Source organism: Symsagittifera roscoffensis, chromosome 5, assembly GCF_963678635.1.
Source record: "Symsagittifera roscoffensis chromosome 5, txSymRosc1.1, whole genome shotgun sequence".
NCBI classification, from domain to species: Eukaryota; Metazoa; Xenacoelomorpha; order Acoela; family Convolutidae; genus Symsagittifera; species Symsagittifera roscoffensis.
The window spans coordinates 45,376,339-45,402,977 of record NC_087066.1 but is presented as its reverse complement, the minus strand read 5'-3'; the positions used below and the strand labels follow the sequence as shown (position 1 = coordinate 45,402,977).

The following is a 26,639-nucleotide window of genomic DNA, read 5'->3' as shown; positions in this document are numbered from 1 at the left end:
AGTGGACGAAGCCTGGGTGTCGGGGGGTCCACAAGACGGCGTTCGTCATTCGCAATCCAGCCGAGCAGCGGGATGATCCGTGAGAGAATGACGAAGGGAGATATCGACCATCAGCAGGAAGACGAGAGCAGCGTCTATGTGACTGATAAAACTCCCATTTGCAAGGCAACAGGTAAAAAAAAGAATTTTTGGATCAAGTTAACGTACTGCCCCAAACGGCTTGGGGGGATGTTTACTCAACTATCATAATTACGTTCCGAAATCTTACGTAACCGTTTCGAAATCACAGATCACACTTACATTTACAAACGACTAGACGCAAAAACTTGAGTTTCATTAATGACGGAAGCAGTTTAAATTCAACAGATCTTGATTTAGGTCTTAATTTAGATTTGATTTTCCAAGCTCTCCGAAAATACTATAAGAACTCTATTTTGTCAAAAGTTTTCTACGCCGCACGCAAATTTTTTAAAAAACAGGCTAAAGGCGTTTAGAGCACCTTAAAAAAATTGACCGAAAAATTGCGTTGCCCCCCTCGGCACGCTACTGCCCTGAACCCTATTAAAAATTACCGCGCTCTTTTAAGTCGCCATAAGGGACTCAGAGCTAAGTCGAGGCCTGGAACCTCCGGATTTGGCACCAAGATCCGCATCCTCTTTGCTTGCGGGTGAGGCAACATTACCCAGCCTAAAAAAAGGAAAAAAAATTGAATGTATAATTTTTAAAACAGGGGAACAACAGCGGCTCTCCGTAAGGAACGGAAGGTCTCGTATTTTGGTCCCTTCCATTGAGGGTAAACCGTTTTAAAACTCTGGCATATTGTTGCAATGACATTCTCTCGGGTCTGAGGCTGTGTTATAAGATACAAAAAAAATAAGTGCTTTCCGAACTGTAAACCTTAAACTAATTTATTGTTCCGACCATTGAAAATGGGGAGGAACTTTGTATTCGGGTGTGTTTTAAGTTTTCTTTTTTTTTGTTTTCCAAGCAAAATCAGCACCTAGCTCAAATAATCATTGAACTGGGTTAAGTGATATATCATATTAAAGCCCTTTCAGTTGTTATTCGAACGACATTTAAGAATTTTGAAAAAGTTTTCCCAGTGTCGAAAAAAAACAGGTTTGAAATTTTTGATTTTTCGTCTTAATTCGAGCAAATAAAGTAAGCGAGCAGTAGTAAAACAGCTAAATTATGCCTAATTTCAGACCTTAAAATCTAAATTTAAAAAAATAATACTAGTTTTTGGAGTTTTTTAGCTGCATTTTGAAAACCAGAAACTACAAAAAATCTAAAAGTTTTCTGCAAAAAATTTTAATTTTTTTTTCGCTTTTCTAGTCATTTTTCTGCAAAACATGTTTTTCAATTGGCCCACTTTAATACGGTTGTCGAGTAAGCCTAACTTTTGTTTTTTCGTTTAGATTTTTTTATCACACCACGCAGAAAAACGACACTAATTTGAAAAAAAAACTAATTTGCACAGTAATCGCCTATCCTTGTTATTATTTATAATCATTTTTGAGGTGAAGGTGCATCTGAAAACTACTGGGCTCTGGAGGACCAGCTACAAACCAAAGTATGTTCAACTGTGGAGGCGCAGACAGTCGCCAGCTGCAGGGAGGATCTGGGGGGTGTAGTTGTAGTCACTCACTCAGTGCCGTCGGAACAGCAGACTGCAACTGCTGCATTGTCTTCAGGAGATGCGGATATTTCTGAAGTTGCCAGCAACGATGATCAAAAAGTTCAAACTAATGCTCATTTTGGAGGTACTTCAATTTGTTTTTTTTTCTAACATTAATGTATGAAAAGGAGATTTTTCTTCTACAAAAAGAATTAAATGCATGCAATAAAAGTTAAGTTCATTTTTATAACCAAAAATCAGCCTCTGGTTCATAAAAAAATTGAAAAGTGGCGTTTTAGGCTCTTTTCCATTTGTGTTTTTTGCTTCAAATAAAAAAGGAGTCTAGGAACAAATGACAGTCTGACTAAGTCCACAAGGTTGAGCCTTTTCTAAGCATGGGAAGTTTTTTTATTCTATTACCTTGTCTTTTTTTATATAATTTTGAACTTTTTTGAAAGATTTTTGAAGTTTTTGCACAATTTTTGTGAGCAATCTTCTTGACCTGTTTTTTTTTCTGTGCAATTTTCATAGGTTAAAATTTAGTATTTTAGGATATTTAGAATGGGAAAAGAACTAAAACGGAAAAAAAAACATAATTTTATTATGAAAAAAATGGTCCTTCGTTCAGGTAGCAGCCGACACAAAGAAGGGCTGGACTGGTCTATGTTTCACCCTGAAGTGGGAGACACTGCATGTTACATGCAGAGACAAGCATCTCAGGCCAGCTCCATTGGGGGAGGAGCTCCCAATCGACAGTCCACTAAAACATCTTTTGGAACACCTCCAGTTGGGTCCAGAAAGAGTGGATCCAAAACATACGCCAGTGAAATCCCAATGGTTCCTCAAGTTGTGAACCAGCAGCCGATTAGAACGAACTACGATAACTCAGACGCAACGTACACAACGCTGAGTACAGCTGAAAACAAACCGAAGGATGAGCCATCCGCGACTAAAACAGTGCCAAATCAGCGCTCATCGATGCCCGTTAAAGCGTCCAAGGAAAAGAAAGCAGAAACACCTGCTACATCGATAGAGTCCTATTACACGTACACGGCGGGGACAGGCTCGGTAGGTAAAAATGTAACTGAACGAAAACCCAAAAAACTTGATACACTGCATACATGTTTTGTTCTTTGTCTTTCATAATAAGCATAAAAAATTAGTTTAATCAACCAGTAATGTAGTGTATCTGATAATGTTCCAGGTAAAACTTATCATGTAAAACCGTCTAACGTTGGCGTAGAGGAAGTCTCTAAAAACAAAAAATAAACACTGTTTTACATAATAATTTCATCTAATTTCGTACTTCTAATTAAGTTATCTTTTTGATCATTTTTTTTCTGTGCGTTTTTATTAGGTTAAATTTTAGTATTTTAGAATATTTAGAATAGGAAAAGAACTAAAATGGAAAAGAACAAATTTTTATTATGAAAAAATTGGTCCTCCGTTCAGGCCAAAACTTTCATCAAGATGATAATTTATTTTCATTTAGATGGCGCCGACATTCGAGAGCGATAAAATGAGCAGTGATCGGAGTTATAGAAAAGGCAGTGAAATGGCAGAGCCCACTCAACGTGTATCGGAAGCCCCAGACAGGGATGTGAATGCTCGCAAACCAACACTCCCCCCACAACCAGCCCCGGAGCCCAAAAGCTCAGTCGTATCAGTGCCACGAATGCGAAAACCGACTAATGATAACGAAACAACAATAGTGGATTCGGCAAAAAAGAAAGGATCGACGATTTCGGCAAAAAGAGGAGGTCCTGTGAGAACCGAACCCCCCGGACCCAGTAAACTCTCAACCCCCGATGTGCCTTCGCTTCAGTCGGATATGAAAGACGAACACGAGATTATTTATAAAGCAGATCTGCTGCTTCATGTTAACGCTTACAGGTGACAATAATCTTTCAGAAAACCCTTAACTTTTACGCAATTTTTTAAAGACTAATATTTATTTACGAAGGATTACTTAGGCCCTTAGGATGTACTTAACAATTGCCCCGTTTCTTGAAAGGGGTGCAATTGTTAAGCAGATTAAGTTAGTCGAGCTTTCGAACAATCCGAATGCAAAAAAAAATCGAATCATAAATAGAGTGCGCTCTAGTGCTAATTTACTGCTTTTTTATAGGTGGTGCAATTCTTTAGTAGATACCATAGGGGCTTTTAAAATCATTCGCAGTATCCCATATCTTTGCAGAAGAATCATATGGGTATTTTAAACCAATAATTTTTGAATTGTTTGATTCCTAATTTTACCGTTAGATTAAGGTTGTCTAATAAAAATCCTTGGTCTTAATGTTGGGAAATAAAAAAGATCTCATTTAGCAGTATTTTCTTTTTCGGAGGTACCGAAACAACTTAATGACTGAAGACATGAAAAAATTGAAGGACGAATTCGAGGCGACTGATTTGAAGCCGAGCAGAGACGACACGTGTGAGTTTCTGAGCAAGCAGTTGAAACTCCTCGAGAAACACAGTGTGGAAGACGAAAGTGTGAACAGTCTCGGCTTCCGGTCCAAAGTGAAACCCCAAGAAATGGCTGCTGGGTTTAGGGTTGGTTATCTTTTTCGGGAGGGGAGGGTCCTTTATATATAATGAAGCGCGATTGTGGCTACTGAAATTCAAAAAAGGCAAACTAAGACGACATCGCATCGTTTTAAAATATACTGGTTTTGTCGTCTAAAACTCCTCTAACTCCAAATAAATTGTTTGAGAAATGAGCGTATACTAAAAAAGTGTACGGTCATTTCTCAAAATTTTTTATTTACCAACATTATTTCTATTTTTCTGGGCCAATTCAGTTGCAGAAGTGAACGTCTTTATCAGTTACAGTCTATTGCCCATACGAAAATTTAGTGACGCAGTTGCAGATCTGAGCTTCGCTACGGGGAGCGTAATAGGTCCCCAAAAACATGTTTTTTGTCCAACAAGCTCTTCAAATTTGCATATCACATCCACACTTCTGAAACTCGAAATCTAGACAATCGACTTTGATATAAGTCAGATTATGTTTTAGTTCAAACTAACCGAGCCCGACGGAAATCGAGGAATGGCAGATAATGATTTGGAGCCAAAAGAAAGTTTGCTAAATGGATTTAGTTTCACAGTGTTGTGCGAATTGATGTTTGCTGCTTTGATTGTGTTTTCTGGCGTTCAAATTGGAATTATGTGGGAACAATGACAAATTAGAACCCAACTGATTGATTAAATCACAACTTGGATAAGTTCATTGATGCGTTGAGATAGATTTTAATTAATACACTGCTGATTTAAATTACCGACAAAATGAGCAAAATTTGAAATTTCAAACGCGTTTTCTCAAATTGAGTTCTCAGCCAAAATTTCGCCCCAAAAAGATGGGTCATTTAGGCTTTTTTTAATTAGTCAAGAATTACGCTGAAACTACCAAGTTAATTGATGAGAAATTTATATCAAAAAAAGCCTCTTGCACAGTCCAACAAAATTCTTAAAGGATACAATTTTCAAAAGCTTGCGTAAGTTTGTTTTTAGCCAAAAATTTTGATTTTTATAACAGTAAAAACGACTTTGACTTTTTTTTGGCTATCAACCAGAAATATTTTCTCTTAAGCAGATGTTCGGAAATTTTATCTTGTAGAGCTTTGTCGGGCTTTGTAACAGACTTCTTTTGATATAAATTTCTCATCAAATAACTTTGCAGTTTCAGCGTTATTCTTGATTAACAAAAAAAAATCAAACTGACCTATTTTTGGGGTAAAATTTTGGTTAAGAATTTCAAGGAAAAGTTGCACCATTTAATTCTAGTAAAGTTCTAAGCAACTTTTTTCCCCAATTTTTTGTCTTATGTTAACCCAGTTTGAAGAAAACTTGCTTGAAAATTTTGAGTTTTTTTTTGTTTTGTCCGGATAATTTAAATCAGCACTGTGGGCTTCAATTATATGTTTCAAACCCAGCAAAAACGTAGCCTACTCTTGAAGAAAAGTGATTTTGCGTAATTTAAACCCTTCATAGTCAAGTTTTCTAAAAAAAAAACTGATGCATTGGCGAGACTATCAAAGACATGACGTTAGGCGATCAAATTTCTTCATGATGAGAACTTCTAAAACTAAACGGAGTAAAACTAAATCTAAAAATTGAAGTAGGAAAATTTCAAATCTGTTCAATTTTTTCTCCTCTTTTGCAAAAAGGGGGAGATTCGTTACCGGGTACAAAATTCACATATGCTTAGCCATTGAATTCTTTCTTTATAGGGGTGGCGATTCGTTATTTGGTACTCTTAGGGGCGAAATCGTTTTAAAAAAGATCTCAAAATTGATAAGGCTTAATAAATGCGATAAACTTTCATGGTTTAAACCATGAAAAAACAACTTTGCTTAAAAACACCTAAGCCGTAGATAAAACATTTAAGCCAACATTTCAACCTCAATTTCAATTCTCTTTCAGTAAATTCTAAACAACTTTTTGCAACTTCTCGATTCTTGTAAGCTCCCTGACCTACTACTTTTTGGCTTAAGTTTTCTCGTATGTTTTTTCTGCAAATCGCAGAAAAGCCGAGGTCAAAAAACCTCAGTTTTCTGTGATTTGCAAAAAAAACTTGCAACTCTACATAATAAAATAAAATCAGAGAATGAGTTTAAGGACACAATTAGCGCTGAAAACTGATACTTTACTTACAAAAGCTGTATTCTGCCGACAAAATTTGGATTTGTTATTTGGTACTCTTAGGGGCGAAATAGTTTTAAAAAAGATCTCAAATTTGATAAGGCTTAATAAATGCGATAAACTTTCATGGTTTAAACCATGAAAAAACAACTTTGCTTAAAAACACCTAAGCCGTAGATAAAACATTTAAGCCAACATTTCAACCTCAATTCTCTTTCAGTAAATTCTAAACAACTTTTTGCAACTTCTCGATTCTTGTAAGCTCCCTGACCTACTACTTTTTGGCTTAAGTTTTCTCGTATGTTTTTTCTGCAAATCGCAGAAAAGCCGAGGTCAAAAAACCTCAGTTTTCTGTGATTTGCAAAAAAAAACTTGCAACTCTACATAATAAAATAAAATCAGAGAATGAGTTTAAGGACACAATTAGCGCTGAAAACTGATAGTTTACTTACAAAAGCTGTATTCTGCCGACAAAATGTTTATCAGTAAAAAAATACAACTCGCTGGCATTACCTTCTTTAATTGCAACGGTAAACTAGATCAAACGCCAATTTCAAAACTTCTGGTAAAATTTATTTAATCAGTTTCAATTTCTAAATATACATAAAAATCGCCGGCAAATTCTGTTTCAAGACTAGCAGAAGAACCTTAGTTGAGTAAAAAAACTTTTTTGTCTCATTTGCTTGCAAAATGAAACAAAAACTTAACAAACGCGTCATAGCATAGCTAGTCGTGTCTTCAACCGAACACTTGGTATTTAAGAAAAAGAAATCCCGATGGAGTTTGTTACAAATCAGCATGCAAGAGAGAAGTTTTTCAATAGTATCTTATGGACATAAGTCAGCAGTGAGCTTTTATGGCTCCCATGGAAACGTTTTCGCCCAGTGTCCAATCTTTTCTGCCAAAAAACTTGCTGTTCTGTGTGCAAAAAAAAATTTTTTTCCAGTTTTTGCTTCTTTGATAAAAACAGTTCACGAAGCTATTCTCATTTGCTAAGCAATATTTTAAGGCCATTTTAGTCAATTTAGATGACTACAATTTCTTCAAATTGGTTAAAACAACGTCTGATTTTTTGCAGTGGCAGTAAATTCAGTATTGGAAACCCTTACTTTGATGATGTCAACATCAAGATCAAAATCATTACGGAAAGCAATTACCTACCTACTCCAATTTCATTTACAATCATTTGCTCCTAAACATCCAAAAAAAGAAGACCAATTTTGATTTGTTTATTCCATTTTATTAGCTCCTAATCTCTTTGACAATCACAAGAATCAAGAGGCGTTATTTTTATTGAAAAAAAAACATTCAGTTGAGTTTATATTGGTTCAGCTTCGCAGTGGGTTTGTGTGAACACCGAAGTTTTGAACTGTAAACAAGCTCGCAATAATGGATTTCGGCTTAAAAATACAACAAATTGTACCATATGCTTTGTCCTAGAGTAATTTGAACCTAACCATCTCCCGTTACTGACTGAAAGAAATCATTTTTCAAATTTGTGTCATCGCTAAATTCATCAGATGCACTGATGGATAACATCAGAAAAGCACTACCAAACAAACTGCTTTCAGCAGTAGCCGCACAGTTTTTCCTTCAGGTCTTGATTGGCTCTTTTTTGATGAAATGATCCAATTTCAGGAAACTGGATCGATAGGTAAGAAAAATGTTTTTTTTTCTGGGAAACCTGAAAATTAAATTCCACTTTCGAAGCTATAAGTTGATTACGTTTTTCGTCATCTTTAAACTTACGCAAGTATCAAGATGTGAACAATTCTGAACATTTCGTGGAAAAAAAACGAAAAAAGTCTTTGCGACCTATATAAGAGTCCCAACTACGTTCATCGACTCTTAAACAATCTGATAACTGTTAAAATTACACTATATAACCAACCACCAAAATTGGTAGCGGGTCCTTATCAGATGAGTAGAGAACCCTGCCCTGACCCACACTATACCGCCTACTGTCATCATGGCGGCCGTGAGATAGCTGCAAATGCGACCAGACATTTCAGGGGAAAGTTTAACGACTATAGGAAGACCCGATTTACAGTTAGCACCGACCCCAATTTCAGCAGCAAATCTTAAGACCATGGCTAAATGCAGGGGCGGTTTTAAAAGGAAATGGACCCTCACTACCCCCTCCTCCCCTCTCAGGGGTTCTCCAGCCAAAGGATCCCACCTCTAATATCATTTAATGACATCTAATTTAGGCGGACGAAGCCTAAAGGTTTTTTGTAAAGACACCTTCGCGCCATCATATAGTAATTTTGAAGGGGAGCTCGCGCGGAACGGAACCCAATTTCTCGGAGAATCAATTTGGTCGACCTTAAAAAATGGGTTGACAAAACGTTCGAAATATTTTTGAAAATCCGCCATAGCCCACTCGAGAAAATCCTAGATCCGCTCCCTGGCTACATGTCTGTAAAATTTAGCAGGCCGAATAAAAATTCGAGAAAACTGTCATTTTTATGCCAGAAATGAACAAAAATAGATTTTTTTACAACCATTGCCGGTTGCTGTGCATGTACCACAGAATGTTCCAACCAAATATAAGTTTTATTTTCAATTTAGAATCGTTTTGTTTTGTGCGTGGTTTCATAAAACTATCTGACAAAAACCAGCACAACTTAAAGAAGCCAAGAAAAACAGGCAACTTGGGCATTAATTATGTCAATTAAGTAAAGCAAAATAAAATTGTAAACCTTTTCAAAATTTCAAAAAAAAAATAAACTCGTTTGGCAGATATTTTTTTGATTTGTTGAAGTTTTTGTTCTCAAGACCGCGCTAAAAAATGGATAACATTTTTAAAAGAATAAAAGTAAAATTTATTGGCTTATTTTTTTATATAAAAAAAATATTTTAAAAAGTCTGCTCGCTTGCTTTACTCGCTCGAAGTTAAACTAAAACTCAAAACCTTTAAATCAGTTTTTCCCGACTCTGGAACAAATTAAAATTGTTGAAAGTTCGAGTCAGGGCTTAAAGGATTTTAATATGATAAATCACTCTTACCTTTCAACATTGTGATACTCTTTTTGATTGAACAGAAAACTCACTTTAATTGGTTTAAAATAGACCAAAAACCCAAAAAGCTCGATTGATTGAGTTGAGAAAGAGTGTCTAACACATCACAAAGATCAATTACCACTCAAAAAATCATAAAATCATGAAAAATTCATTTCAAATTTTACCAAAAAATTGAATTCAAGTCCAGCAATTTGTTCCCAAAAATCCGTTCCTATTTCTGTTTGAACAAAGTAAGCAGGTGTCATGCGATCATCACAGTTTTGTACAAATTGTAATCATAACAAGACTGCTCGTATATCAAGGTAAGACCCTGAATGTCCCGACTGCCCTTTAATCCCCATCGAATAGTTTTTGGTACAGAAACCATTGAAAATTTATCGTTTTTTGGACAATACCAAACATAATATGTGAAATTTGAGTCGTACAAAATTAATGCGACCAATTAACTTGCCGCCTCAATTTAATTTGGAACTATTTTGTTGCGCGGGATAATTCACCATGCATAAATAGTTCGCATTATTCTTCCAGCATTGAGAATAAAATTTTCAAAGCTCGCATAATTTAGTTTAGAACATGGTCAAATTGGCAAATTTTTTTTAACTCCGTGAACTTTACAAATAAATAATTTGTTGAAAAAAATTTAAATTTGAATTAAGGGAGTCAATATCTTCAATGGGGTTTATAAAATAATTTTTGAAAAGTATTATTTCGATCGCCGAAAATTGACTGAATAAAAAAACCACACCAAGCATAAAAGTTCCTCTTTCTTCGAATGTCGGAACAACAATAATAATCGTAACAAGACCGCTCATATCAAGGCGAAGCCCTGAATTTTCCGACTGCCTCTTAAGGTCTACGGAACAGTAATAACATGAAAAAATTAAAGATAAAAAAATAAAATCCTTGTAACAAATCAACTATGGCAAGTAAGCTTCTTTCAACCAATTTGGAACGATTTCTAGGACGGATTAAACCTCCGCTTACGCTTTAATAGCGCAAAATTAATCGCGTATTAATTGTCCCAATGTTGCCAAAATAGCAATCTTTAAACCCCCATAAATTTATGAAAAATAATTACAGGTGGAATGTTTTTTCCAATTTAGGCTCAAGACAACAATACTTTTTGAATTATTTTTAAAAATTCCGTCAAAAATAGCTAGTCAAAAAGTCAAAAATTAGCTAATTAGCGACTTGAACTTATTAACATCTGCGAGGGCAAGTATCTTGTAATGGGGAACCAGACTTATTTATTTTGAATTGAAATTGATATTGCTTTATTATCGATGACTATTTTTATTTGAAATTTAAATTGTTTTATTATCGATTCTTCTTTTGTTTTCAAGAACATACCTGCGTTTAAAACAATCGGCCATCATCTTATTGTTAGTTTTATGCTCAAAATCTTGTTTGTTTTGACGATTTTCTTGAATGTTTTGTTTCCTTTTTTTGTGCACAAAGTCTTGTTCATTTTGACAATTTGTATGAAATTCTTGTAGTTTTTTTTGCCCGAATTGTTGTTTTTATTGACGATAATCATGAGATTTTTGCATTAGTTTGTGCACAAAATTTTGTTTACATTGATAATTTTTATAATTTCATTATGATCTTTCTTAGATTGATGATGTCTAAGATTTTATTGTACATTTTTGTGCCCAAAATCTTGTTGATTTTGATGAATTAAAAAATCCAACTTCTAGACTATATTATCAATTTTTTCTGAACTCCCTATAACATCAATGTTAGCATTTTTGTTTCTAATTGGGTTACATACAATCGATTTTTCACTTGAAGAAAAAACCGGCATAAAAATCGATTATAATCAATTGCTATCTTTGTTTTCCCAATGCGGGTATGTATGTTTTCAGCTAAAAAAACGCATATAATGAATTCAGTTAAAAAAAACACTGGTTGGAATCGTATCATATCGAAGATGGTATGAATATATAAGTAAATGTATACCACAAAAAACTATGGCTTAAAAAATTAGGTACTGTTCTTTTCTCATGTCAGCCAGATAAGACATTACAAAAATAAAAGAAACTACAATCAAAACACTCAGCTCATTGAAAGTTTTCCAAGCTACAAGTTGTTTTTACCTACCTTTTGAACACTTTCAAACAACATTTGTTTCTCATAACTCAAAATTATATTTAAAAAAAAATTGTCTAGATTGTACTAGTCAAAGATATTTATGCCATTTTTTATGCCAAAACAAACACTAATAAGAATGAATATGAGTCATTTCCAAGTAATTTTTTGAAATGGCGTCGATAGACCCAAGACGGTAGTTATACATTTTCAAACACTTGGTGGAAAGTTTTTTTCTTCGGAATAGCAAAATTTCAAAATCCGGCTCAAAAAAATTCTTCAGTCCTAAAACGATATTTTTATTCAGTAAATTTTGTTTTACAAAAGTTGTTTTTTTTTTGCTACCAAACTTATTTTATACATAAAGTAATCCTGAGAACCTAAAAATGAAAACATTTTAGCTTGCAATGCAAACGATCTTGAAAGGGTCTGTGATTTGAAAGTTGCGAAGAAGTAAGGTAACAATCAAAGCCAACTGATGATGATGAAAAATCAAACAATAATTTTTTTTGTTCAGGAGAATCATACACTTTTTATATAAGAAAAAACAGACTGAGGCTTTCGGTACAAGTCAGTGTCGAACTAGGTTCAAATCAGGGCCGAACTAAGTTCGAATCAAGATCGAACTAGGGTTGAACTAGGATTGAATCAGGGTCGATTTAGAATCGAACTAGGTTCAAATCAGTCGAATCAGGGTCGGACTAGGGTGAAATCAGGGAGTCAAATCAGGGTCGAACTAGGGTCGAACCAGTGTCGATTTATGGTCGAATCAGGGCCGAACTAGAGTCAAGTCAAGGTCAAGTATATTCAAGTCAGGCTTGAATCAGGCTGGAACTACGGTCGAGCCAGGGTCGAACCCGACTCGATCTATGGTTGAATTAGGTGCAAAAACCGGCACATGCTTAGAAACCTGCTTGAAGCTTCTAAAAGAATGCTCTGAAGCTGCTCTCTCAGGAAAGAGCTAGCGGAAGGGTCAGAATTTTCAAGATTTTTGTGCACGAAGCGAAATCGTTCACCTTACAGATAGCTACCTGCGAGCTAGCAGGAGAAAAATGAAAACAAAACAAATGCATCAGAAAAAATTTACACAGACTAACAATTCGTTTTAAAAATTTAAAACGCAGAATTGCAGCGTTCATTTATCTAAGACAACTAAAATATAGTAATCATTCAATACTAATTAGAAACTGAATTACTGACAAAACTGTAGAGGAAAACAGGCTTGCCTTTGGAGTTTATTGTTCCGACTTTTGATACGAAAGTAACGGAATATTTGTGCTCGGGTGGGTTTTTTTTTCGTCAGACAAATTTCGACTTTTTAACTGGCCATTTTTGACGGAATTTTTTTAATATCATTCGAAAGGTATTGTTGTCCTGAGCTCAAATTTGAAAAGATATTTCACTTGTGATCATTTCACTTTGAAAAGATATTTCACTTGTATTTCACTTGTGATCCGTAAAGTTACGGGGGTTTAAATATTGACATTTTGGCCAATTTGGGACAATTAACGCGCGATATATTTCGCGCTATTAACGCGTAAGCGGAGATTTAATCCGTCTTAGAAATTGTTCCAAATTGGTTAAAAGAAGCTTATTTGCCATAATTGGTTTGTTACAAGGAGCGAAATTTATCCTTTTGTATTTTATATGGCGTGTGGGATAATGATTTTCAATAAAAAAATTTCACATTTTAGAAAAAAAAAATCTTCTTTTGTTTTATTTTATTGAATTTCTTAATGTTATTACTGCTTCATAAACCTTAAAAGGCAGTCGGAACATTCAAGGCTTTGCCGAGCAGTCTTGTTGTTCCGACTTTCGATACGAAAGTAACGGAATATTTGTGCTCGGGTGGGTTTTTTTTTCTTCAGACAAATTTCGACTTTTTAACTAGCCATTTTTGACGGAATTTTTTAATATCATTCAAAAAGAATTGTTGTCTTGAGCTCAAATTTGAAATGATATTTCACCTGTGATCATTTTTCGTAAAGTTACGGGGGTTTAAAGATTGCCATTTTGGCCACTTTGGGACAATTAACGCGCGATATATTTCGCGTTATTAACGCGTAAGCGGAGAGTTAATCCGTCTTAGAAATCGTTCCAAATTGATTTAACGAAGCTTACTTGCCATAATTGATTTGTTACAAGTAGCGAAATCTATTCGTTTGTACTTAATATGGCGTGTGGGGGGATGATTTTTATGAAAAATTTCAAAATTTTGGAAAAAAAATTTTTCATGTTGTTTTATTATGTTTAATTTTTTATTGATATTACTGCTCCATAAACCTTAATGGGTAGTCGTAACATTCAGGGCTTCGCCCTGATACGAGCAGTCTTGTTTTATTTCTTCTCTCAAGTTTTTGTTCTTGATTTCTTAAGTCAGAGTTAATTTTTCTTCAATTCGTGTTGAACCTATAGCAACTGAAAAGTTTTTCTTCTGTATATTCACAACCAGCCTTCTTCTCAATTGACTAAGAAATTTAAAAATACGATTATCCGTCCTTTATCTGAGATATTAAAACAAAAAAATTAAAAACAAAGTCTAGCTCAAATTTTCAATTATTAGTGCAGAGGGCATAATTTTCTCATAAAATGATTTGTTATAAAATGAACATCAAAAGAGGTATACAAAACGACAAAACAAAAAGGTTTTAGAAAAAGCAACCATGAACATATAAATATCAGTCGTGCTATGGCTGTAATAGTTATCGTATTTCATAGTAAAATTGGAACTCCTATAAAGACTAATTTAAGGTTTTCGTGAACTTTGCTGCTATAACGAATCTCTCCTCCCTGCAAATGGGGGACACTTGAAGAGATCCACAATTTCAGCAGTGGAATTCATATCAAAGAAAAAGCTTGATTTTTGTGAATTTTTCAACGTACCTTTTTTTCTATGCTTTTTTCGAACTGCTATTTTTTAGAGAATGATGAAGGAAATAAGTTTCATTAAAACCATTATGTCCACTAGTCTTCTGTACTTATGTCGAGCAATTTCTCAATTTTTTTAATGAATTTTTTTGTTTTTGGTAACGTTTTTTATATTTACACTACAAAAATTAATCATATTCCTAACTAATTTTTCACGGAGAGTGTAGTATTACTTTTTCGAAATACGCAGAGATTACAGCAAACACAAACACCAAGTTCGGTTTCATACTGTTTACAGTTGCGATATGTCTGTAAGGAACGCGCTCGGTATCCGAATAACTCTTCGTCGCATTGTACATGAAGTAGTATTGAATCCATTTAGACAAAAAACACCTTTTGGGTCTTAATACTTATACGGCCCAAAAAAAATGTTTTGATAACAGCATGATAACTACAACTGTAATCTCTAGCGGAAAATTCTGACATTCGCTATTGAATTGAATTGATTTCAACCAATCAGGTGCGAGCACTTGTTGCTTTCTTTTTTGAACTTTGCAAATACGGGCCGTTTAAGTGAAAAATGCCCACCTTGCAACAGCTTTCTCATCTTTCAGATCCAAACTCCAGGATGTATCAAGGTTGTTCCGCACACATCGCCAGATAATTTTCCTCGTTTGTCGGATGTCCTGCTCAAATTGCCAGTAATTTAGGAGCAGATAGACCAATGCATCTAAGTCCATACCGTACCTTGGAGTCTTTTCTCTTACCGGCCCAGTTTTGACGTTTTCGGCATTTTGTAAAGTATAGATTATAACACTTGGACCTGTTGGTTAAAAAAATCATAACCGATAAAAATTACCTTCCAAATAAGTTATTTCTAATTATGGGCTGTATAGCAGAAAAGACTCCTTCCTGGTCCCAAAAGGCGGTCTGATCAGCATTTCCGACATGTTTGCCATGACACAACTAATGCCAACCCTGGAAAATTCTTTCCTGCTTTCCTAAAAAATGTCACCAGATGCTATTGCCGTGGTTGACTTCCATACAAAAAAAAATGGTTATCATGCAATTCCGTACAAAAAAGAATGCTTATCATACAATTCCATGCAAGGGTTCTATGGAAAAATTGCTTGTCATAGGATTTCCATTTTAAAAAGTTGTACGACAAGCATTTTTTCCATTGAATTTTTTTTTTCAGAAACCTGCAGGGGCGGATCTTTTTGTCGACCTTTTTTGTCGACCTTTTTTTTAGGCCGACCTTTTTTTAGTCGAGCATTGCGAAAATTTTGTCGACTTTTTTTTAGGTCGAGCAAAGCAAAATTCCGAGCTCTGCCAAAGCTCTAAAAAGACCAATTTTACCAATGGACAAATTTTTTGAGTCACAAACGAATTTTTGATAAAAACAGGCCAAAAGGCGTTTTTAGGCTTTTTAGGACAATTTTGACCAAAAAATCGCGTTTTTTTGGCGCGCGCTCCCCTCTCAAAATCAGTATATATTGGTGCCGAAAGCACCTTTAGAAAAATTTTAAGGTCCGTCACCAAATATGGATATCTCAAAATAGTACAAAGGGAGACCCTTTGGGTCGGCAGGGGGTCGAATCCCTCAAAAAGGGCGTCCGCCACCCATCCCCCCCCCCTAAATCCGCCCCTGGAAACCTGTTAAAATGAGTTTTTTTGGTAAGTTCAAACGAGATTAAATCTTTTCTGAAAACATTAAATCAAATTGGTCAATTTTTTAAATTTTTTTTTGACAAAAAAAATGTGTATTATGCGACTTCCATTTATGAAAAGTAAATGATAAGCAATTTTCAGAGAAAAAAAAACAATTTCTTCAGCAATGGTTCCAAATGATTTCAGCTAAAGTGATTTGAGTTTAATTTGAAATTTTGTAGATTGGAATAAAGTTCTTGAAAGAGCTTGTTAAGACCATTGCGCACATCAGCATAGAGCCAAACCATTGGAAAGAAGTTTGATAGATATCATCAAACTGTTGCAACAATTGAAATATTTTAATTTAAATTAAAATTTAGTTACTTTTTCACTGAGCAAACAATGGTCTGTGATGAAAACTTTTGTTTCTCTTCGCAACTAATTTAACGTGTAAGTCTCACACTAGATGTCATCATGGACCATAATCGATCTGTTCCTAGATTTAAAAAGATATTTAAATTAACGGATGAACTAAAACGGTTGATTAAATCTTCATGATTTTATAAACAGTTCTTAAATACTAGAATCTCGTGTCCGAAAAATCTTGCTCTCGTGTTTTTACTTGAGCTCAATATTCCGAACTAACTTGAATTAACTTATGGCGGTCGACCAAATTGCAGCTAGTTAGAATCAGGTGTCGTTCAGAGTGTTGTTAAGACTTTCGTATTCTTATTCAACAGACAAAGTTTCTTTCACTCGTAAGTAAGTTTATTATTTCAAATATAGGGGACACACATCAAATATAGAACACGGGTTAGATTGATTGCGATAGTGATAATAATGATTTGGTATATTTTCGCTTGGCTTATATACCGTGCATTTTCATATTTCCAACATTCCATCTGTTGGTTAAACCAATCAGAAAGAGACAACATATGTCGTAATCTTTGCTTTTGGTGATATTTTATCAATCGAGCAAACACATAACTTCAGGCTCGCATTTGGTAAAACTTTAAGCATTGTGCTTCTGATTTCAATTCAGAACATCCAACCATCTTATAGGGTGATTGTTAAACAGCGATACCAGTTGATAAAAAAAATTAAAAGCATAAAATATAATTTAAAAAACATCAAAAGTATTAATAGAGTTTGCGTAATGTTTTTTTTTGTTTCTGATTTTGACAGTTTGCTCGTAAATGGTGGCTTGTAGTATAGTCGGTCGATAGATGGCTGCTTGTAGTGTAGTCGCTTCGTAGGATTGAGCCTTGTAGAAAAAGTGCATGTAGAGCAGAGCAGTGATTTGTAGAGTTGCGGCGGCGGCCAAATCACAGCTGGATACTTTTAAGAAATTTAATATCAAATATATTTTTTCAAATTTAGTTTGGCAAATATACTGATCGGCAATACTAGACTATAATTGTAATAGCATACTTTTTAGGTTGGCGGCGGTCAAATCACGGTTGGATTTAAATGAATACAAAGTTAAAAATAAAGGGACGGATGTAAACAGATAATCTTGAAACTATAAGTTTTCTTCCACCTCGGTTCTTAGTCTCAAATAGTCATTACCGAGATCCTTATTTTTAAATGGTTTTCCGCATTGGTTGATACGATTTAAGTGGTTTATATAATTCTTCTGCATTTGATCCGTGTAGGAGTCAAGGATTGGAGTTTGCTTTTGGGCGGTTATGAAGGCTGCTGGAACAGAAATGTGTTGATGGGGGAGTTGTGGATTAACCAGACGGTAGGCACCGTAACCGTTTTGGTTATGGTGATAGGTTTCTATCTTAAATCGGTTAATAAAGGGAGCGAGCGCAAAATTTAAACTGGTATCAAAATTTAGCGGTTTTCCTGGGTTGAGGTTTTTTTCTTTTTCACTTGGATCGCGATTATTGTTTCAAGTTCTGGAGAATCTGCTGATTGGTGAACTTTCATAGTTTCACAATCTAGGTGTTGCCGAGTAGAAGAAGAAGGGAGAATTTTGAAAGGTCGGATAATAGTTTTTCTTTTTTGAATGCCATTAGAGTGTTTCACTTTTGGGATTGTAATATTGGTATTCAAATTTGACTGATTAAGCGGGTTGATTATTTTTGATGGCATTTCCATAGGGTCAATTAAAGACAAAAGTTTTCGAAATCAAGCAAGTCTTCTTCAAGTGGAGTCTGAAGAAGATCAGCGGGTCTATCCTAAAACATAAAATAAATTAGACCGATACAGCGGGTCGATTATTGTAATCAACTAGTTGGAGTCTAGGATGAATTTAATCCTGAACTTCATTTTCGGAATCCCCTTGTTGAGGTGCCTGAAACTTATGATCATGCTCAATTTTTTGATCGTTCTCCTTTCGAGCGAATATTGAAGACACTATAGAAGTGAAATGTATAATGTAAGAGGCAGCTAACATAATTTTTCCGAAACGAAGAGTTCGGCCAGTTAGTTTGTGTATGTGTAAAACTTTTATTACAAAAACAAGAGCATTGAGCATACACTTGACGAATAAGAAAGAGACGAATAGTATTCCGCATCTTTCTAAAAAGTACTGTATTGTACCAAAAAAACGAGTGTACTCGTTCTTCCAAAAATCAGGCGAGATAAGATAGTGTAAGTATATCTTTTGCGTAGATCCGTATTGATAAAAATGTTTTCTCGCATTAAGAAAAGTTTGGGATACTTTTTGTAAAAAACCCTTCATTTCGGAGTGATCAGTAATCATGCTCCAAAGTTTTTGCATTTGTGCATAAATGTAAATAAAAGCATCATCGCTAGATGCAAGAGATTGTTTTATTTGCCGTTTAATTTCTTTCGGCTTAAAAAGATCTAGACCTTTTACTCTAGTAATAGAGGGTGTGAGTTCGATTCAAGACTTATCGTTATCAACATCTAGTTGATAAAGATTTAAATGTTTATCGGAGCAGTCTTGTTGATCAGCCGATTTAAACTTTTGTCGAGTGATCGGGTCGACGAAATGAATTTTTTCGCGATACTTAATTGGTATCCGATTATAATGGTAATGGAGAATAGAATTTTGGGCAGTGGTAGAGCCAGACAACATTGCCATTGGTCTCTAAAAACATAGACCTGTTCCGGGTCAAAATATAGCCGGCTAAACGCGGGCTTTCGATAGAGAGCATTAAAGTGTTGAGAATCATGGTTGTAACTCACGTTAAAAGTACCAATTCGGCAGTTCAAAGCATGTAAAAGCTTCGAAAAAAAAAACAATCTAGTTTTGTTCCTAGATGAGCTTCGTAGTCTATTTTTCCTGGTGCAAAAGAATTATTTTCATTTTTAGTTTATTTAACATAAGTCAAATTTGGTTCCGAATGAAAAATTTCTGTATTAGCACTCGGGTTTATTTGTAAGCCGGTATCCATATTAAAACCGTTCTGGTATGCTATGAACAATTATTTTTATCGAGTCGGGTGGATTGTTTTTGAGTGTCCACATAAAGATTGTGGTTTATTTAGGATTTTCATTATAATTTATTGAGTGTCTCTACCTCGCGTATGGTGGTTGGATATTTTAGTGAAAGAATCTACAATATAATAAGTCTCTTTGTTTCGAATCATTTTTGCTTCGAATTTATTCAGAACCAAAAAAATGCAGTTTTGGGGTTCGTCCCAAGTATATGCAAAAGGGCCGAGTGATGTTGTGTCACATCTATTTTCATAGACAGGACAAGGCAATGGAATATTTTGCCAGTTATTAACAGTGCCATCTTTTAGATTGACTGTTAAGAAACTATTTTGCATGAACGATTCGAATGTATCCAAATGAATCCAAGAACGATCGCTAAATTCGTTGTGGTAATCGCCATCATCTTTGCCTCTATTTGTATTTGTGACAATTTTTTTGTCAAAGCAAAAAAGAATATTTTTCCAGTATCTTAAGTTAACATGTCCCCGTTCGGCGGCGTGCTTACAATTATCAGGGTAACTAGGTATATCAATTGTGATTATATTTTGGCAGAGTCTATTCCACTTGAATCGATAGAATCACAAAACCATCGGATAGATTGGTGTTTCATACGACACATTGTCGCATTAATTTTTGTACTATAATGCCGTTGATAAGCTCGGTTGTTGTAGTTTCGATATTTTCAGGTTGTATTTTGAAGGGAACTACTTTATTAAGCGAGAATTATTTATTCGATGTCATTAGTTGACAATCGAAGTGCGCAATCTTTAGATCTTTTGCTGTATTAGCGTAGAGATTGTGCTCTGGATTAAAAGCACACATTTGTTGATGAAATTTTGAAAGAGCGTATATAGCTAACCAAAAAGTTTTTAGTTTTGGACGGCGGAGGAAAAAAAAGTTTTTACTTTCTTCCAGCAAATTGTCGATTATTTGGTCCGTTTAATGATCAAAGTCCATTATTTCACCTTCTTCGAGACCGGTGATTATAGACATTTTTCTTGAAAATGATTATTTTGTTTGCAATTGTTATTGCTGAGAAGCATTAATCGGCAGAGGAAGATTTTGGAGTTTGAGAGGTTTTTGAAAGAATAGTTCTGGGAAATTGAGATACTATACTCTGTCGTATTTGTTTTTACTGGCAAGTGTCTACGGCCGTTGGTGGGAGTTTTATTTGCAATTTAAGATGGTAGTGATAAGCATTTTTGCTGATTTTTTAACCATATGTTTGAGTTTGCAAATAACCATGTGTTCTCACCATTTGGCCAGAGATTAGTATTTTAGTAGCAGCTTTCTTCCTGAAGTTATTAGCTTCTAATTGATTGAAATTATGGCTACAAAAAATGATAAAAATAACTGGCTCAAGTATCCAGAAAAATTAGAGCTTCTGAAAAATATTCCGCTTTGGAAAATAAGTGTTGAGAAAAAGGAGGAGAGTCTAAAAATTTTTGAATTTATGTATAAATCAGATCTCTTTATTTCACGGGTCGAGTAATTTTTATTCACGAACGACAATTTTTTGTTCGAGGCTCCACTTTTGCGGGAAGCCGAATGGTGGTCAACCCAAACAAAAAAATTTAATTTGGTTAAGAAGGCTGATATCATGTTTAATTATTGGGAGGATATTGACCAACTGTCTAGCGATTTGATAGAGTTGATTGGTTTGCTTCTTGGTGAGGATGTGAAAGTACTTTTAATCATCTGATTACAATTTCAATACTACAGTTATATTTTGACATAAATGTTTTTGTTTCGTTTAGAAACTAATGTGTTTACTGTTATTTTAGTTCTAGGAAAGCATGTTCATGGAGAACGGACGAGAGAAAATAGATATGCTAAAAAGAAGTTCAATAGCTTGGTGGCAACTCGAGCCGGTATTGCAGATAGTAGCCAAAAGCAAGAATCAATACAAAGAAGCAACAAAATGACTCCAGAAGTTATGTGTGCTAACAAAGTTATACATGAAAAAGCAAATAATTTTGAGTCGAAGTTGCCTTGGGGCAAAATTTAAAGAAAAAACAAATTTGTTTTTCTATTATCCATTTGTACTTTTACTTTTTTCTAAATCTGGATATAAGACTAGATGGAATTGAGCTTCCGAATTTTTGTGTGGGACGTTTAGTTCATTTTGGCCTTTCTGAGCTCACTTCAGGAATAGGCGCATAGAAACTATTTTTGTAGTAGTTTTCAGAAATATTTGGGAGTTGAGCATAATTTGAAAATCCTTCTGAAGTATAAGGAAGCTGAGAACAATTTTGGGGTGGTGAAACATGAAACTGTGTTCTAATGATCCGGTGGATATGCGAGCTATTTGGACTATTGAGTTCACTTAGTTACTTTAATAGACGTTTTGGGAATGGCGTAGAACTAGTAATAGGCTGTATGTCGGGGTTAAATGATGTTGATTCGAAAAAAGTCTTTAAGTTCACAGTTCCTGCCCGGAATCAGACCTTTCTTTTGGCAATTTGTTTTGTTCAAAATTTCTGATTGTAGAATCGTGGTTTGACATATGTTAATATCAACTAGATATCACTGGCCAATAGGAATAATTTTCAAATTCAGTCTTTTTGGGCTGATTAAAATCGGCGATTTGTCGATTTGTTAGACGATTATAAAAAAGATTGGACATTGGATCAGTTGAATATTCAGTAACCAATTTTGGCATTGTATTTTCTTTTGGGAAATATTCAACAAAATGATTGCGGTGTACTGTTTTTTTTCTCTGAGGTTGCATCGTTTTCTATTTTATAGTTGACATCTGTTTTTTTCGGAAATAATGCGCTTGATTAGTGACGCGGCGGCAATGTATATTAGTATTGCTGTAAATTGTTTTGAAAAAATTTTATCTTTTTAAAAATTCTGAAGATATTCAATTTTAGAGTAATTTATCGATTTTTTCATTTTTTGCACTTTCTTCACTAGGAACATGAGGTGAAAGGCCGGTGCAATATCCTGAGATGCATTCTATATCATTATCGCGAAGTAATCCGAGTTTTAGGCTTATTGGATTTTGTGGCTTAAAGCCAAATACGATTTTGTATGGCGTATAACCAGTACTTGAATTGACGGCGGTGTTATGCGCAAAGACAAATTTGGTTGTTAGTTCTGATCAATTAGATCCAGCATCATTTATAAAATGCCTGAAATGTTTAGATAAATGTTTGTTTTGGATCTCAACTTTGCCGATTGTCCACGGTGCGTCTGTAGTTCTGGGTCTAAGTGTAATACCTAACTCAAATGACCAATGAACGAAATCATTGCTAATAAAGGCACTTCCATTATCATGAATGATTTGTTGTGAAATGCCAAATGATGTGATATATTTTTCAAGGAGATTTATTGTTTTCTTTGAATCGGCGTGTTTGCAAGAATACTGTTGTATGTATCGGGAAAATGTGTCTACAACAACTAAACAATAGTTTTTGCCGTTACTCATTGGTCTGAAAGGACCTTCGTGGTCAATATGAATTGTTTTCTTTGGCGTTGTTTCTAGTTGACGCCATTGCTGTAAGGGAGCCTCACTTAATTATTTTCTTTTTGGCTTGCTTTTTTTGACAATCGAGACAATCGTGAAGAAGCATTTTTACCCATTTATATAGTCCGGGCCAATAAAAGTATCCTTTAATACTTTCCAATGTTTTTGATTCTTTGTGATGACTACTTAATGGATGACTATGGGCTAGTTTGACACTGTTGAGAATTAGTAGTAGTGCCAAACATATTTTTGGGTGTGGGAACAATCATCGTTATATTCATGAATACACCATAATTAATTTTGATTTTCGATGAATAGTAGATCAAACTGTCGAAGATAAGCGCTTATAGCTTTATCTCGAAGTCGATGAGTTTTGTTCTCTGGTTTTGTACCTCTTTTGACCCATTTTTTGACAGAGTCAATTACCGGATCTTTCAATTGTTCTTGAACAATTGTTTCTACATCAAGAGCAGCAGTTTCTGCGAAATCCGTCAATTTATTGATTAAATCTAGTGAATCATTTTCCTTTTTCTGAGTGCAAGCTAATAGGTTCAATTAGCTTTGATGTTTTAGTTCTGTTTTCAAAATCGTGTTTTGCCTGTTCAAAATCGTCAATTAAACTTTGTTTGACATTGCCCTCGCAAAGTTCTGTCCACTCTGGGTTATCAAAATTGTCATCCAGAGCAAAATATTCGTCAGGTATTTCTTCATAAATATTTTGGGTTGACAATTTTTTTTCATTTGGTTGATATGTTTGCCAAATTTAAAAAATCTGTTATGTTTTGGATTGCATTGCAGGATTCTTCATAGTAATCTGGTACTTCTTCGATGCTGAAGTTGCCTTTCTCACTTATATCTATAAATTTCTTTTTTCCACCATGCAAATGAGCAATGATTGGATAGCAATCGTTGTGTGTTGTATTTTTGTTTTCTTTGCGGAGCACCGGAAAATTAATTTGTTCTCCGGTGTCCAGTACAAATTTTATTTCATTTGGAATCGTTTTTTATACAATTTGATATTTTTTCATATCAGCGATTGGAACATTTCTGCTTAAAAGATCAGGAAAAGCTAAGTTGGTGCATGGTGTCTATATAATTTTTAAATTATAAAACTTGGTCAGCAACAATTTGATATTTAAAAAATCGGTAAGAAAGTTGTCCTTTTCTGGACCAAAAAAAGAAAATTGGTCAATGATTGCTATATAGATATATGGGGAACGGTGAACCTATAAAGTAGAATTCATGTTTGAAGTGCGGATATAATACCACACAGTTCACAATGCTGTGGTGACTTTTTTTGTTCGGCTAAATCAAAAACTCTGGAGTTTACGGATACAATACTCTTTCCTACATTCGAAGAGTCGGCGTGAATGTGAAAAGGAGTCGGCGTGTTTTTGAAATTGCATTAGCAATATCAGAGCAAAATCTGTCTTTCAATTTCTGAAAAACGGATTCATGACAAGGTAGCCATTGAAATTTGTTTTTGGTGTTTGCAAGTTCGTACAGACATTTTGCATCTACATGGGAGTTAAATATATAAGTACTATAAAATCCCATTTCTCCGAGAACACCTACTACTTCGGTTTTAGATTCGGGTGATTTTAGCTTTTTTATATCATCTATGCGAGAAGCTATTGGAGAAAGACTTTATTTCGATACTACGTGATCACGAAACTTCACTTTTTGTAAGAAAAAAAAACGTTTTATCGGGAGCTGCTTTAAGGTTCGCTGTACGAAGCAAAGAGTGGTATTCTCTGATAGTATCAAATATTTAGTTTTTATTTTTACTCTGTAGAAGAGTACCGTCAATATTTGTTATTGCTTTTTTGGTTTTTATAAGCTGACTAAAAGCGTATCTCATAAGCTTACTAAAGAAATTTGGAGGTGGTTTAAAACAACAAAAACCAACTTGATAAGTATATTGTCGTCCTCCGACAAAAAACTAGTAAGTTTTTGAGCTTCATCGGTGAGAAACACTTGGTTATAAGCGCATGATAAATCACTGCTTGTAAAATACGAGCTTTTATCCGAGTCATTAACACCTGTAATGGTTTTAGTGGCCAGCTACAATTACTAATATCGGTCATTGAGTTTTGGTACCGAGCATCTAATACTAGTTATACGTAGTCCTTTTTAGGAAGTATTATAACAGAATTTACGAAACAGTAGTTCATATCATCATTTTTGTTTAACTCTCGTATTATACCAGCTTGTATTAGTTCATCTATTAACCTGTCGAATTTGTCTCGTAAATGTATGGGTATTTTGTTTGGTCGTTGCTTTCTGACGTAGCATCTTTTTTAAAGAGGTATATGGAACTTGTGTTTCGTTTTTCCAAAATCAAACTTATGATGAGAATATACATCAATGTCTTGTTTGATAATCTGTTGTAGATCGAAAACTTCGTCGTCCGATAGATCACTTTGCGTAAAATCAAATTCGGAAATTGAATGGTTGTCTTATTTAAATGTTTCGTTTACAATAAACTTGATCAACTGATTGTTTTGTTTTTATTCCTATATTTTGGAAACTGGTCTCGAACGAGTGGTCTGCAAAGATTCTTTGCATCATCCGAGAAATTGGTGGCTAGTTTGCCTTCGCTATTACAGGCGTGAACTATATCAGAACCGATTTGTTCAAATATTTCGGATACTTTTTCTGAATCGAATACTTCTAGTGCAGGCATGCTAACAATTTCCCAACCTGATACATAGACATAAATTGTAATTCCAGAGAATCTAAACACATTGACGGTGATTTTAGAAACTTCATTCCAATCCATTTTGTCTAGGTCACAAGCAGTTTTTGGCATTGCAATACAACGAAAATTTTTAGCAATCGCATGATGTTTCATATCATCTAGTGCATAGTGAATGCTTTGATAGGTAGGTATTTGGAAGTATCTTTCCTCAGAGATCAGATTATAAAATTATCTGTCCGGAAATGGAATCTCGATAAACGATGATTTCGTTCACGTTGCTGTTGTTATAGCTACAAAAATCTCTCAATTTTGTATATCGCCGACAGACCATTTCGGCAAAACCTTGGGTCAATGCTTTATGCGTGGAAACGCCTTGGGCATTTGGCATGTTTGCTTCAAACTTAGATTGTAGTTGAAAATCCATGTATTTTATACAAGGATCATAGAATCGGCTTGTACATTCTTGTGTGATGTTTACTAGTGTGTTTAGCATGAAACAACTGTCAAATTCTGAACTTTCGTTTAGAATAGTTGCTGTAAACTCATCACAATCTTGGGTTGCATATAATTTTTTTTCTCCGTGTATATCTGTTACTGCATATCTGAATACGCCTTAATTTATGGTCACTGGGTGGTTTTGTTGATTTTCAATCAAAATCGGAAGTTTGTATTCAGTTTGAACACAAATAACATTCATGGAGATATATAGGGGATCTTTAAGTCAGATTGTTTCTATTTAAGAAACATTCGGATACTCTTTATCATTATTTAATAAGCCAAATGAGATAACATCATTTTCGGATTTCAGTTCCACTGCTGGGATATCAGGGATATCAAAATAAAGGGCTTCAAAAAACAAATGACAGTGTCGATTCCTAATAAAATAACAGTGCGTTCTTCTGTTATCCAGATTTTATGGTTTGTTGGATACTTTCCGTCGTGTTAAAGCATAAAACGATCGATGTATGGCCAAGCATACGGATTTCAGATCCGTTGTAAGTTTTGGCTTAATTTGGGATTTAAAAAGAGTTCGTTTTGGTCCAATTTTGTTTAATTCTCGATAAATTGGTTCATTTATGATGCTACAGACTGATCCTGGATCGACCACAAATTCAATTTCCAGTCCACTCTTTTATTTGTGTCTCCGGTGGCGGAATGATACA

At 34.7% G+C, this 26,639-nt stretch overlaps 2 protein-coding genes across 2 annotated transcripts in view; one reads left to right on the top strand and one right to left on the bottom strand.

The window, feature by feature from the left end:
* The window catches only part of LOC134846441 (zinc finger protein 616-like), a 117,154-nt gene extending 90,902 nt beyond the window's left edge, over positions 1 to 26,252 (bottom strand). Inside the window, exon 1 of the mRNA XM_063863796.1 lies at positions 26,243 to 26,252. The gene's annotated coding sequence lies outside the window, so the exon portion shown is untranslated. The remainder of the gene's footprint in view (positions 1 to 26,242) is intronic.
* LOC134846991 (uncharacterized) lies at positions 3,409 to 4,884 on the top strand. Its single transcript, XM_063864464.1, has 3 exons — positions 3,409 to 3,511; positions 3,964 to 4,171; positions 4,635 to 4,884. The coding sequence occupies exons 1-3, from the start codon at positions 3,450 to 3,452 to the stop codon at positions 4,797 to 4,799; spliced, it is 435 nt and encodes a 144-aa protein (XP_063720534.1). The 5' UTR covers positions 3,409 to 3,449; the 3' UTR covers positions 4,800 to 4,884.
* Positions 26,253 to 26,639: the final 387 nt, after the last annotated feature.